The sequence below is a fragment of the Theobroma umbraticum genome, unplaced genomic scaffold (genome assembly GCF_002168275.2).
Source record: "Theobroma umbraticum cultivar Fairchild unplaced genomic scaffold, ASM216827v3 scaffold_239.1, whole genome shotgun sequence".
Lineage (NCBI taxonomy): Eukaryota > Viridiplantae > Streptophyta > Magnoliopsida > Malvales > Malvaceae > Theobroma > Theobroma umbraticum.
The window spans coordinates 1,324,426-1,338,854 of record NW_018397273.1 but is presented as its reverse complement, the minus strand read 5'-3'; the positions used below and the strand labels follow the sequence as shown (position 1 = coordinate 1,338,854).

At 30.2% G+C, this 14,429-nt stretch overlaps 1 protein-coding gene and 1 long non-coding RNA gene across 4 annotated transcripts in view; both read left to right on the top strand.

Moving 5' to 3' along the window:
• Positions 1-5,610: 5,610 nt before the first annotated feature.
• Positions 5,611-9,302, top strand: PSY (PHYTOENE SYNTHASE). Of its 2 annotated transcripts, XM_021442266.2 has the most exons (7): positions 5,611-5,962; positions 6,352-6,881; positions 7,002-7,052; positions 7,209-7,381; positions 7,904-8,139; positions 8,393-8,585; positions 8,906-9,302. In XM_021442266.2, exons 2-7 carry the CDS (start codon positions 6,389-6,391, stop codon positions 9,083-9,085), a joined length of 1,326 nt encoding a protein of 441 aa, XP_021297941.1. In that variant the 5' UTR covers positions 5,611-5,962; positions 6,352-6,388; the 3' UTR covers positions 9,086-9,302. The 2 variants fall into 2 exon arrangements, with proteins under 2 accessions (XP_021297941.1, XP_021297942.1); XM_021442267.2 differs by having other exon boundaries at positions 5,611-6,881.
• Positions 9,303-10,667: 1,365 nt separating this feature from the next.
• Positions 10,668-14,429, top strand: part of LOC110426930 (uncharacterized) — a 9,480-nt gene continuing 5,718 nt past the window's right edge. The window contains exons 1-2 of one of the 2 annotated variants that reach the window (XR_002446206.1): positions 10,668-10,767; positions 11,988-12,177. This is a non-coding gene — a long non-coding RNA (uncharacterized LOC110426930). Of the gene's footprint in view, positions 10,844-11,987; positions 12,178-14,429 lie in introns of both variants that reach the window. The other variant, XR_002446205.1, reaches the window with a different exon arrangement.

Here is a 14,429-nt window from a genome sequence, read left to right as displayed (position 1 = left end):
ATAAAAGCAATAAGAAAAATTACCAATACTACTTTTAAAATAATTTAAAACAAAATAACATAAACTTTAACTAAAGTAACTTAAATTAACTATTGTACATACAATCAAACTAAAACTAAAAAAACACCTAAAATGCTACGATTCAAACTTAAAATCTCAAAGATTTAACTAATTAAGCTCTTAAATGTGTCAAAATAACTCTATATAATAGAGTTATCAATAATTGGTATTCATTGATGCTTGGATGTTCACCTTGAACCTAATCATGAGTTGAGTGCTTTATCTTTCAATATTTCGTAGCAATTAGAATCATCATGAATCATGTTAACTATTGAGAAATATCATGTACCACATTGAACTTCAATGCTTCCATCTTTTTGGATTGGTACATGTGTTAGTGTTTCTAGGATATACTTGATTAGAGTATGCAACAAAATTTAAAATTTCTAAGACCCTAAACCATAGATCTCTTTAATTGAAAACAATATAAGCATAATAACACGAAATTTACAATTTACCTTAAAAGCCTGAAATCAAAATTGCTAGTTGACTTCCTCATTGCCTTTCAATCCATTTTTCTCCACCAATAAGTGGTTGTGCCAAACCTTGAGCAGCTCAAGTGTCTTGCCTTTAACGATAATCCACATAGCAACTATTAGGAATATCTTCTTTAAGATAGGAAAGACCAAAATCAAAATTTATGTTAGTAGACCCTCTACTTAGAGGTCCCTTGTTTTTCTCATGTGTTTAAGATGAGAAATCTTAAACCCTAAATCCTAAACCCTAGTCTAAAAATCTTTCCTTAGATTTCAAAAAGTTCTCTTTTAAAACTTAATTTCAATGAGTGGCTAATGATCATTTAAATATAGAGGTAGAAGACTTGTGATTTAACTCTTAAGTTAACTTTTAATCAAACTAGAATTTTCCTAATGCCTTGGATTGCATTGGGTTGTAAGTTTTCTTGGGTCATTAGTAGCTAATTAGTCCATTAATTATTTAACTTAATTAAATAAAACAAGGTCCAATTATCTTTAAACGAAATCGGCCCACATGTTGGACAATAAACTCCTTTATTTGAACTACTTGCAATAGCCTCAAAGACTCATAAATTGAACTTTTCAATTTATCTCTTTATGGAGTCTTCAACTTCACCAATCAAATCTTATTTGATTGATTCCCAAAATTAATTCTTAATAATTACCTTATGTGTGTGACTTATTAGGATTCTTATCATATTGGCAATAAGTATAAATTGAAATTTCAAACCTCATAACGAATTAGATGAATCAAATCAAATTTGACCTAATCACCAATTTTCTAATTGGCCAATCATAATTATAGACCAAGATTGGCTTTTAGCAAAGCATCATAGCCACCTAAATGATGGAAAAGTCACATGGTTTGACTCAACCTTTCGTGTTTAGTCTTGTGTAAGTCGATCCTATCATCATATATTCTGTAATATGCAAAGAGCATGGTATGGTGTCTACTTTTAATGCCTTCCATATTTGCTATTAAGCCTTGATGTTGACTTTGAATGATATCTTAAGGAAACTTTTTTCTTTTCATCCTGTTTTGGCCAAATACTTTATCAAGTCAATACAAGCTTAACCAACATGTAGGATACTTCCCTTTAACAATCTTCACTTAGGTGATGATTCCTCTTTGGACAATTCATATATCTCCATATGATTCATGCTATATCCAACATCCTTTTTGGTCGTCCATGGTTAAGATATGTAAAGATGGAATCAAAGTATAACACTTTTCATACAAGATAACAACGATGTCTTAAGTCTAAGGATTACTTACATAACTAATAGATGAGAATTTAATCCATAAACACTTAAGTGAAATATCAAATAGAATTTTCATTGCATTGTCAAGTTCAGTGAATTTGTTCTTGATTGAACAAGCACCCACATGTTTGTTCTGAGTCTCCCTATACTATTAATCATATGAGATCGATTTCCCACTCATAATAAGGAACATCACATGTGCCAACCTTGAAGCATTATTGATGTAGAGTTATTTTACTAAATTTTAATTATTAAAAATAACTAAATCCTTGTATTTTGAAGTTAAATTTTGGTAATTTTTATATTTTTCATATTTAGTTTAATGCATTTAAATTATTTTTAATTTGAGTAATTTAAGTTCATTTTTATATCAATAATTTTTATTTGAGAAATCTCTTATTTAGTCTCGATTTTGAAGGTTCTTAAGTGTAAAGTACTTCATGGAAGTGACATGTGCAAGATTGGGAGGCATAGAATTTGTTGAGCATATTGTAGTCTTTTCACCATAACTTTCTCTATAGAACTCTAATGAGGTGATTCTTGGACTAATAGAAAATTGAGAGGAAGGGCTACAATTTTTCTATTCACTTTGCCTATTTCAAAACAAAAGGTGGTCAAAATTATTGTCAAAAAGAGAGTAATACAACAAGAGAGAAATGCAAAACAAAATACTTATGAGAGCCACGATGCTGAAAGGCAAGGAAAGCAATTTTACAAGGTAGAACCCTTGAGAGTCACGGTGCTAAGGTTTATTTCCATATATAATTTTTTGATGGAAATTTGAAAATTAGGTTAACTTGTGCCTATTTAGGAGACTTTTTCAGAGAATTTTAGTAGAGGGAATGACAATAACTTTTCTAGAGATTTGAGTGGAAAACATTTTTGAAAAATCTTGTCCTTAAGTTTGCCTTCATTAAAAAGGTTTTAGTTGTTGAATAAAATGTTTACAATTCCAATTCAACCTCCCCTTTTGGAATCATTTTCATATTCATAGAGAGCTAACATTATTTAACAATAATTTTTTACATTAATTCTTATACGTTCACATTAAGATTTTCAGTTATTAATTTTTATTATAATTATTTTTATTTATTATTATTTATTTATAAATTAAAATTTGTAAATAATTAAATACTTCTGATTCAAGAATATAAATTTATTTAATATTCACAAAAAATTATATTTATTTTAATTTAATTAACTTATTACCTTATAACTTTACAAGATAAGTTCATAGAAGATAGCCTTCTTGATTTATTTTACCATGCGGAGGACTCCCCATAGGAGCAAAAATAAAGAGATCACGTTTCAGGGAGCTGAAGGATGATGTTCCGAAGGCATTTAATAACGACAAGGCTGAGTTTAACCGCACTGGTTTGTCTTCATCCTCATCTTTAAAAGATGGTGGCCCTTAGAAGCTCAAAAAATTGTGAAGAAATGTAGGTTGTCTACAACAACGATGATGGTCAAGCTAGAAGCTTTGGAGTTTAGACAAAGGTTTCTCTCAAGTGTCTGCTGCTGATTCTGTGTATAAGTTTTAGCTAGAAAACTTGTTTTGTAAACTAGCCTTTGCTGATAAAGGTACCAGAAGTTGCATACCATTAAAAAGTCTATAGGAATGTCATGTTCTTTAGTGACTCAGAGAACTTTGATAAAAGAAATCTTAAATTGATTCATTCACCTTTTAAAAAACAATTGCTTTGTTACATTCAATCTTATACATTTACGTTAATATTTTGAATAATAATTATTTTACCTTTATTATTTTTTACATTAATTCTTACAAGTTTACATTAAGGTTTTTCAATTTTTAATTTTCAATACAATTATTTTTATCCTTACTATTATTTATTAATAATTAAAATTTACAAACCGTTAAATACTGGCTTGATAATATAAATTTAAATTTTTACTTTTCACAAAAGTTATATTTATTTTGACTTAAATTGACTTATTATATTAAATTTCACTCATTTATGTGAATATGTTAACCATCTTTGTTCCACTTTTATAATTTTTTACATTAATTCTTACAAGTTTAAGTTAAAGTTTCGTAGTTGTTAATATTCACTATAATTATTCATTTATAAATTAAAATTCGTAAATTGTTAAATATTTTTAGCTCGGGAATATAAACTTAAATGTTTAATTTTCACAAAGTTATATTAATTTTACCTAAGTGACTTATTACATTAAATCTTATACATTTACATCAATATTTTAACAATACTTGTTCCACTTTTATAATTTTTTACATTAATTCTTATAGGGTTAGTCAAGATTTTTCAATTGTTAATTTACACTATAATTATTTTTATCCTTATTATTATTCATTTATAAATTAAAATGTATAAACTAATAAATATTTTTAGTTCGATAATATAAATTTAAATGTTTAATTTTTACAAAATTAAATTTATTTTGACTTAATTAATTTGTTATGTTAAATCTCACACATTTATGTTAATATTTTAACAATGCATGATCTTTCTTTATAATTTTTTATGTAAATTCTTACATAGTTTCGTAATTTATTTTAAATATAATTATTTTTATTCTTGTTATCATTTCTTTATAAATTAAAATTTATAAATTGTCAAATATTTTTAGCTTGAGAATATAAATTTAAATGTTTAATTTTCAAAAAAATTAAGTTTGTTTTGAATTAATTGAGTTGTTACGTTAAATCTTACATATTTATGTCAATATTTTAACAATTCTTGTTCCATATTTAAAATGTTTTACGTTAATTTACGTTAAGGTTTTCAATTACTAATTTTCACTATAATTATTTTTATCCTTATTATTCCTCTTTTATAAATTAAAATTTGTAAATTGTTAAACATTTTTAGCTAAAGAATATAAATTTAAATATTTAATTTTTAAAAAAATTAGATTTATTTTGATTCAATTGACTTGTTGTGTTAACTCTACACATTTATGTAAATATTTTAATAATACTTGTTTTATCTTTATGATTTTTTATATTTATTCTTATAAATTTATGTCAAGATTTTAAATGGTAACTTTTCATTATAACTATTTTTATACTTGTTATTATTTGTTTATAAATTAAAATTTGTAAATATTAAATATTTTTAACTAAAAAATATAGATGTAAATGATTAATTTTTTTTAAAAATTATGTTTATTTTATTTAAATTGACTTTTTATGAGAACTCTCAATAATTTATGTTAATATTTAAATAATGTTTGTTTCAACTTAATGATTGTTTACGTTTATTTTTATAAATTTACCTTAAGATTCATAAATAGCTACTTTTCACTATAATTATTTTATAAATTATGTTATTCTCTTTTTTAGTTCTTTCTTTTTAATTATTATTTTTTAAAAATTATGTAATTTTATTGCTAAAAACCATAGCTAATTTGGCTAAGGATTTTATGAGTACAATAATAAAGAAAATTAAATGCAACAAAATATAACCCTTATCTTCCTAAAAGTCCGGTTTAGGGATGCTCCGAATCTAGAATCAAAGTTATCCAACTCCAAAAAAGAACCTATGGCTGCGAATCCAAACTATACAATTTTTTTTATTGGTCAATGGCTGAAATAAAAATATCTAAATTTAATAATTATTATTCAATAGGGGGTCAATTTTATTGACTTCATTGTAGGATTCGCCCACTTTTTCCGCTTTCCAGTTCCATTGCCAACTCTAAACATGTGGAGGTGTTTTTTTTTTGTTTAAGCTCTTCTTCTAATTTCTGACAACGTTATCTTCCGCTCATTCGCTGATTGGTCCACGTACTTGGATTTCTTCCTCCCTGCTGGTGCTTTGCTCATTTCGAGACCATATGTCCAACTTGTTTTCACCGCTGGGTCCGGATCCTTTGAGATCCATTACATAATTAAAACAAGCAAAGGGAGCAAATCCGGATTTGGAGCCCCGGAATGTCCGGATTCCGGATCAAACTTTTTTTATGCACTAATCCGAGGAGAGAGCAAACCAAGAGGGAAACAATAAACATCACTGTCCGAATCCGGACAAAGCTCTTTTCAGCTCTCATGCTGCATTGTTTTTGTTTTTGTTACACTATATAAATATATATATATATATATATATATCGACTCTGAATTCTGGAACATTTTAAGTCATTTCAAAAATCTAAGCTCTCGCATTCCCATAGCCAACAAAAAGGTGAATAGCTTTTCCATCACTATCTTGATTCCTTGTTTTTCTTCTTTTATTCCATTCCATCTTGTCGTCTCTGTATGTTTTGTTTGCTTGGTTTAGTTTTGAAACTTGGAAAAGCTACAACCAGCTTTATGAACTTCTGTTAAGAAAGGATTACCCTTTGTTGTTCATTTTTGGTTCGATTACAGAGTGCTTGGGCGGAGATTCTTTGCTATTTTATAGATTTGGTGTAACTACGAAGTTGCTTAACTTTAAGACTTCTTCAATTGGATTACTTGGTTAATTTGCATTATGGCCGCTTTTCCTCTTTAGCTGCAATTACAGACCCCTTTTCTTGAAAGAACATAACCTTTCGATTGGTTTCATGTAAACTGAGATATTGTTTTCTTTAGAAATTAAAAACACAGCTCAAGCTCAACCGATTTCAACATGTCTGTAAAGCTGCTATGGCTTGTACCTTCCCGATCAGACCTCTCCAATAGTTTGGGGTTCATTCATTCATCCCGAGATGGAAACCGGTCCTTAGGCTCCTCCAAGTTTTTATTCCTAGATAGGAATTTGTTGTTCAAGTACAGTGCAAATAAGGGTAAGAAACAGAAATGGAACTCTTATTCTTTAAGGACAGATCTGAGGTATCCATGCATAGGTAGTTCTCGTTCAGTAAACTTAAGCTCAAGCTCGGTCCCTCTTGTATCATGCATCGTGGCAACTAGCTCAGCAGGAGAAATGACTGTCTCCTCAGAGGAGAAGGTTTACAATGTTGTATTGAAGCAGGCAGCTTTGGTTAAGAGGCAGTTGAGACCTAGTGGGGATCTTGACGTGAAACCGGATAATGTTGTCCCTGGTACTTTGAGCTTGTTGACTGAAGCTTATGACCGTTGTGGAGAAGTTTGTGCCCAGTATGCAAAGACTTTCTATTTGGGTTAGCCTTCTCATTCCCGTTATTCAATTGGAGTAGCTCTATTGTGAGCTTTGGGTTGGAATTAAGACCAAGTACTTAAAAAAACATTTTCCGTTGATCCTTGTTGTTTTGCCTATTCAGGAACTTTGCTGATGACCCCCGAAAGGCGGAGGGCTATTTGGGCAATCTATGGTGAGTTATCTATTGTGATAATTTTCTTCTTAATTTTTTCAAGCTTCCTGAAGATATCTATTGTGATAGATTTTAAGTAATGCCTGATGGATGACTGTAAGCTGAAGATGCAGAAGTTTATTTCTTCACTTCTTATGATGTTACGCACATATACAGTGTGGTGTAGGAGGACAGATGAGCTTGTTGATGGGCCAAATGCATCGCAGATAACTGCAACTGCTTTAGATAGGTGGGAAGCAAGGTTGGAGGATGTATTCAGAGGTCATCCATTTGAGATGCTTGATGCTTCTTTATCAGATACGGTTGCTAAATTTCCCATTGACATTCAGGTTAGCTTAAGTTGATTTGCCGTCAGTTTCAGTTTCTTTGTATTATGACATTGCATTTTTATTGGCTGGCTTGTGCTTACCTTAAAAATGAACTGAAGAACAGCTTCTAGTTGAATTGTAATAATGCTTTATATCATCAAACTATTATATCAATATCCACAGATCAATTTCCAGTCTGATGCTATTGCACTATTTTTTGCATTAGTTTCACATGTGCTCCTGAAGAGTTGCCAGTGAAGAGAATCGGTGCATAAACTTGTCTACTTGATTGGTCCTCCATCTGTTTATCTATTACATGAAGCCCTAGTGCTTACTGTGGGGAAGAAGGGCTATGTGATTTTGGAGCAGTGAGACAAATTAATATGTTAATCTTTGTAGCCTTTATCATTGCTCCTGGTTTCCCGCATCAGTATAGCTAACAAATTTTTTGAAAAAACTGAAAAAAGAAAAAGCAAAAATCACAAATGTTTGCATATTTTACTGTTAGAACTTCTGAACCCATTTTTAATATCTTGATTGCAGCCTTTCAAAGACATGATCGAAGGAATGAAGATGGACCTTAGGAAGTCAAGATACAAAAATTTTGATGAGCTATATCTCTATTGTTATTATGTTGCTGGCACTGTTGGGTTGATGAGTGTTCCTATTATGGGCATTGCACCTGAATCTCGAGCTACCACAGAGAGTGTCTATAATGCTGCACTGGCTTTCGGGATTGCAAATCAGCTTACCAACATACTTAGGGATGTTGGAGAGGAGTAAGTAGAGAGTTCTAAATATTGACATCTGCAATTTTTAGGCTTTGCTTAGTCCTAGAATTGTAGAAGTTATAATTGTTCAAATTCTCTTACAGTTCAGCTACTAATAATTTAAAGTTCATTAGTCTTTAATTTTTATTCATTCTGTTGAATGAGAAGAAGAGTAACTTGCTTTTGATTCTTTGTCTCCTTTTTCCTTTTTGGGTTAGAAAACGAACTCAAAGATTTCTGCTGTTTCTCTTTCTTCCTGCAGTGCACAAAGGGGAAGGATTTATCTACCGCAGGATGAATTAGCACAGGCTGGACTATCAGATGAGGACATTTTTGCTGGAAAGGTTACAGATAAGTGGAGAAACTTCATGAAGAAGCAAATAAAGAGGGCAAGGATGTTCTTTGATGAAGCAGAAAAGGGAGTGGCAGAGCTGAGTGCATCTAGTAGATGGCCGGTAAACAATCAAGAACTCTTATACTAGAATAAGATAACATGGAGCATAAAAATAACTAATCACCTAAAATGAATGTAACCAAGTTTTCTTAACTATGTGCTATAGATATTTTAGTCTCTCTAGCACATCTGATGTGACATTTTGTTCAATGTCAATGAATTGTTACTTAAGCTTAAAAATACCAAAAAGAGACCAAGTGCTCTCAATTTATTTCTTCCATTAGTTTGGTCAGGAAACTTAAAGGTGCCAAAAATATTGGGACTGGTTGTTTTTGAGTTTAAGTTGTTGATCTTCCTGTATAATTCTTTTGAATATTGCAGGTTTGGACATCATTGCTGTTGTATCGCCAAATACTAGATGAGATAGAGGCCAATGATTATAACAACCTCACAAAGAGAGCTTATGTGAGCAAAGCAAAGAAACTAGTTGCCCTGCCAGTTGCATTTGCAAAATCCCTCCTTGGCCCAACAGGAACTTCCTCTTTTCTGGGTAAGGCATAATCTAAATAGCAAAATGTAAAACGATACAAGCATATAAATAGTCAAAAGGAAATGGAAAGAGAAAGAAGAGAAAACCATGTTTGTAATATTGGAAATTGCCATGATGCAGCAATTATTTATCAAAAGGAGAGTAGTGACTGTGAATTTCTTTGTAAATTCATCTCTCTCGACGATGTAATTTTGCACTTCCTACGTAAGAGTGCCTGTTTGTTGGTTCCGTTCTGTGTGTTGCAGCCTCATCGTCTTGTAGGGATGAGCAAAACCAATTTAGACTAATTCTTCATTCAAATTAAATATGATTTGGATAAAATGGTTTGGTTTAATTGGTTCATTGGATCAATTGGTTTAAAATGTTTGGTTCGATTGCTTTTTTAGTCGATTTTCAGTTTTAAAATTTTTAAATCAATTCACCTCAAAAATCAAATTATTTTTTTAATATTTATATATATTAATGTATATAAAATTTTTTTTATATATTAAGAAGAATTGATTGTAAACTTAATTGGTAATATATTTAAATTATATTAATTTATTATATGTATGTATACAAATCATAATCACAACAATTTAATATTTTTTTTGTATAATTGAGGGAGGGGAATTTGAACTCTGCTTTTTAGGCAGAAAGATAATGTACCAATCAATGAGTCAAACTCTCGAGTGCTACAATAATTTAATTTATATATAAGTCATATATATATATACATATATTTAATTTATATATAAGTATTACTATAATTTATAATAGACTTTATTTATATAATTACATTTAATAACTTTATTAGTTATCACCTTGGATTTTATAACATATTGTTTATAATTAGTTATTATTTAAACAAATTTTGATACAAAACATTATAACATATAATTTGTATCATTAATTTCATATATATATAAAAAATAAAATAATATATTATACATATACATATATTTAATTTATAAATAAGTAAGTATTACTATAATTTATAATAAGTTTTATTTCTATAATTTCACTTAATAAGTTTATTAGTTATCACTTTAGATTTTATAACAAATTATTTATAATTAGTTATTATTTCTACAAACTTTGATATAAAACATTATAACATATAAGTTATATAATTAATTTTATATATATAATAAAGTAATATATTAGATATATGGATGTATTTAATTTATGCATAAACATTATTATAACTTATAATAGACTTTATTTATATGCTTATACTTAATAACTTTATTACTTATCACTTTAGTTTTTATAACATATTATTTATAATCAGTTATTATTTATACATACTTTGATACAACATATTATAAAATATAAGTTGTGTCATTAATTTCATATATATAATAAAATAATACTTATAATCATATACTATATAAAATTAACATATTACTTATAGTTATTATAAATAAATAATTAATATTTACAAAATAATAAATTTAGTTGATACTTAACTATTAATAAACAATAAAAAAACTAAACCAAAGGGCAACTGTCAAGGACTCAGATACTAATACTATCATACTAAACAGTAGAGTAAACCTTAACCATTAAATGTTAAAACCCATGTGCGTGGCATAGCTTAGCTGCTTAATTACTTCACCAATTTTTTTCCCTTCTTTGCTTAAATCACTCGAATTCCAACCCTTTCTCCTTGCTGGCTGCTGCCCCCTTCCCCGTGTTGTGCCGATTGAAGGTTCCCTATTTTGCTCTCCAAACTTTTCACTTTCCTCTGCAATTTCGATCTATAGCTTTGGATTTTGGAGCTTAAAGTATTTTTCTTCTTCTTCTTCTCTCTTTTTTTTTTTTTCAGATCTTTCCCTCTTCTTTTTTTTATCTTATTTGGTTACAAGAAATGTGGAGGAAAACTGAACCAAATTGATTTCTTTTTTTATATATCTGTACCTTGCATTGCAAAATTAATTTTATGTTTGAACCAAAGCTGAATTTTTTTTATGAGGAGGAAAAACAATTAGATATATTAATTCTAGCACACACACATCTTGTTTGAAGGCCACATATTGTCCAAAATCTAAATCCACTTAAATAAAGCTTAATGCAAAACTGCCTAGTTTTTCTTTTTTCTATGTTCCACTGTCAATGAGTTATATAGAATGAAGGGGCTAGTGACTAGTGAGAATATTCCACCAGACTCCTAGCTGGTTTTTGATGTTGAATTGGTTAAAGTCCGGTGAAATGGTTGGCAGTATTTGTTTTGTTTAGGCTTTGCTAAAGTTGGCTCAATGCTTTTAACAAATGCAAGTTTTTGATAATGGGTTTAGATACTTGCAACTAATAGTTTAACTTCTAGACTTGGGATTGTACAATGTTTGCTGCTTGGGAAGGTTTGGAAATATGTAGCTTTGGCTTTATGCAGTAAAAGTTCTTTTTGTTTTCAAAAAAAAAAAAAAAAAACTGAAGCAGGGCTGGTTAATTATCTTTTGTTTCATTTCTTTATCCAGTTTCCTATAGCTTTTAGGAATGCTAACCTTTTCATTTTTATTTGTGTTTTATCCTCGGAAGGAGGGTTAAGTAGTGAACTTTAACTTCCTGTAGATATTTTGTTGTTTTTGTATCAGAAGTTAATATATGATGGTGGCACTTGCTTGTCAAAAGTATATATGGTTTCTTTTAGGACCTATAGTATTATGAATGCAAGGGAGTTTGGTTCTTGTTGGATAGGCTTTGCCTATTGTCAAGGGATTTAGGGTGATTCCTTATTGATTTTGATTCTTTTTGTTATAGGATATTGGGAAGTATGCTAGGTGATAAGCATATGGACCAATATTATTTTTAATTTTTATTTTTGTTAATAATTTATTATATTGGTATTAATGTAAAAGCGTCTTTATATAGTTTTAAATTGTTGTTGGTAATTTATTGCGCTAGTATTAATGTAATAATTTTTATACATAGTTTTAAGAGCAATGTCAAGTGCGAATGATGATTCAGTGCCACTGCCACTGATGGGTACGACTAGTACACAACCAACATCATATTTCTCTTCACCAGGAGCAAGTGAGGGTGAGACTTTGAGTTCCAAATCTAAAGCAAAGAAGAAGAAAGGAGTTCAATTGAGGGCGGAATCGTGGAATCACTTCACCAGGTTTGTCAATGATGATGGTGTGAATAAAGCTAGGTGTAATTATTGTAGTAAGGAATATGTTGTTGATACTACGTTTAATGGTACATCTTGATGCAAGCGCATATGGAAATTTATTTTTTTAGTATTTTTATTAGCTTAAGATTTATTTATTTTATTTATTTAGTTGAGATTTTTTTTATTAGAATTTTAGTACTTTAAGTCTTTATTTAGGATTAGGATTACTATTTGATTAGGATTTATTTTAGCATTACTATTTGATTAGGATTTATCTTAACTATTATAAATAGTGATTCTAGATATAGGATTATTATTATCATCTTTTGTTGTTTTTGAATATTTATTCAATAGGTTCTTTTAAAACCCAATTATCTTTCTATTGTTCCAACACAATCAACCCTATTCTAGCCCTAATTGTTGAGTTCTAATTGCCCTAAACCCTTTGTCTACATCAAGCGGTATCAGATAAAACGATCCTACTATTTTCTTATATAAGAAACTATGGTTGGCTAAGGCAGAGGACTAATTAGAGGCAATCAGCCCCAACAAGCTGAGTTGGCAGAGATGCAGAGAATGATTGATGACTTGACCTAGGCTGTGCAAGCCTTACAGCGTCAAGAACCAATGGAAGCCCGAATGGAGAATCCAAAAGGTGACCATAACCCCCTTGAGATTCAAGATCTTGAGGATGATGATGAATTTGAGAACGAGAACTCCATTCATAAAGATGGACTTGCAAATCAAGTGGCAAAAATTGGATTGGGGGGCCAGTTATTACATGCTCTTGATTTAAATGGTGGAGGAATCAAGATTGAAGTAACTGATTTTCATGAGAAATTTCATGCGGAGGAATATTTGGTATGGGAAGCTAGTTTGGAAAATTACTTGAATGGAAACTCAGGTAAAACAATAAGGTATTATTTTTGTAAAGCTGAAATTGAAAAGTACTGCACTTTAATGGTGAAAGAGAGTTGAATAGCAACGTGCAAGACAAGGGAAGCTTAAAATCAGCACTTGGGAGCACATGAAAAGTAAATTACGAAAGCAATTTTTGCCTATTGATTATACAATAGAATTATATGAAAGGTTTCATTGTTTGAAGCAAAATAACATGACTGTTGAAGAGTATACATCAGAGTTCAATAACCTATCAATTCGGGTTGGGTTAACCAAGAGTAAAATTGCTTCTCGTTTTCTTGCTGGTTTGAATCATTCTATTAGAGATGAGATGGGAGTAGTTCGTTTATACAATATTGAAGATGCTCGTCAATATGCTTTATCAGCAAAAAAACGAGTTTTACGTTATGGTGCTGGAAAGCCCATATATGGAACTTATGGACAAAGCAATTCTAAAGTAAGACGATGTTATCAAACATCCCAACAAAATTATCGAGGGGCTGCCACAATCAATAAAACCAATAGGGGTGCAACTAATGTTGAAAAGAATGATAAAAGCAAGGGTATAATGCTTAATGGTGAACAAAATAGTTTTGGTTCTTCTACAAATAAAGGGAGCAACAATTCCTAGATTCAATGTTTTACTTGTGGGGAAAAAGGGCACACTTCTTTTGCTTGCCCATAACGAAGGGTGAACTTAATGGAATTAGAGGAAGAGTTAGAGCTTGTTTATGATGAGTATGAGGAGGAGGTAGAGGAAATCGATGTTTATCCTACACAAGGTGAGTCATTAGTAGTACGAAAAGTGATGACAACAACAGTAAATGAGGAAGCACAAGATTGGAGGAGGTGAAGTATTTTTCGCACCCGGGTTGTTTGTGAAGGTAAAGTATGTGATCTTGTCATTGATGGAAAAAGCATGGGAAATATTATTTCAAAAGAGGCAGTGAACAAATTAAAGCTTCCTACAAGTAAATATCCTCATCCTTACAAGATTGGGTGGCTAAAGAAAGGACACAAAGTACCGGTAACTACTCCATGTTTGGTAAAATTCACTATGGGAGGTAACTTGGATGATGAGGTTTTATGTGATGTTGTGCCAATGGATGTTGGTCATATTCTTGTTGGTAGACCTTGGTTGTATGATCATGATATGGATTATAAGACGAAGCCAAATACCTTTTCCTTATACAAGGACAACAAGAGGTATACTTTATATCTTCTTAAAGAGGAGATGAAGAAATCAGCAACTTCAAGCCCCATAAACAGCAAAATCAGCAAAATCACTGGATATTTATCTACTAAAAATTTTGAAGCTGAAGGTAGTGAGATGGGTATTATGTATGCTTTGGTAACTA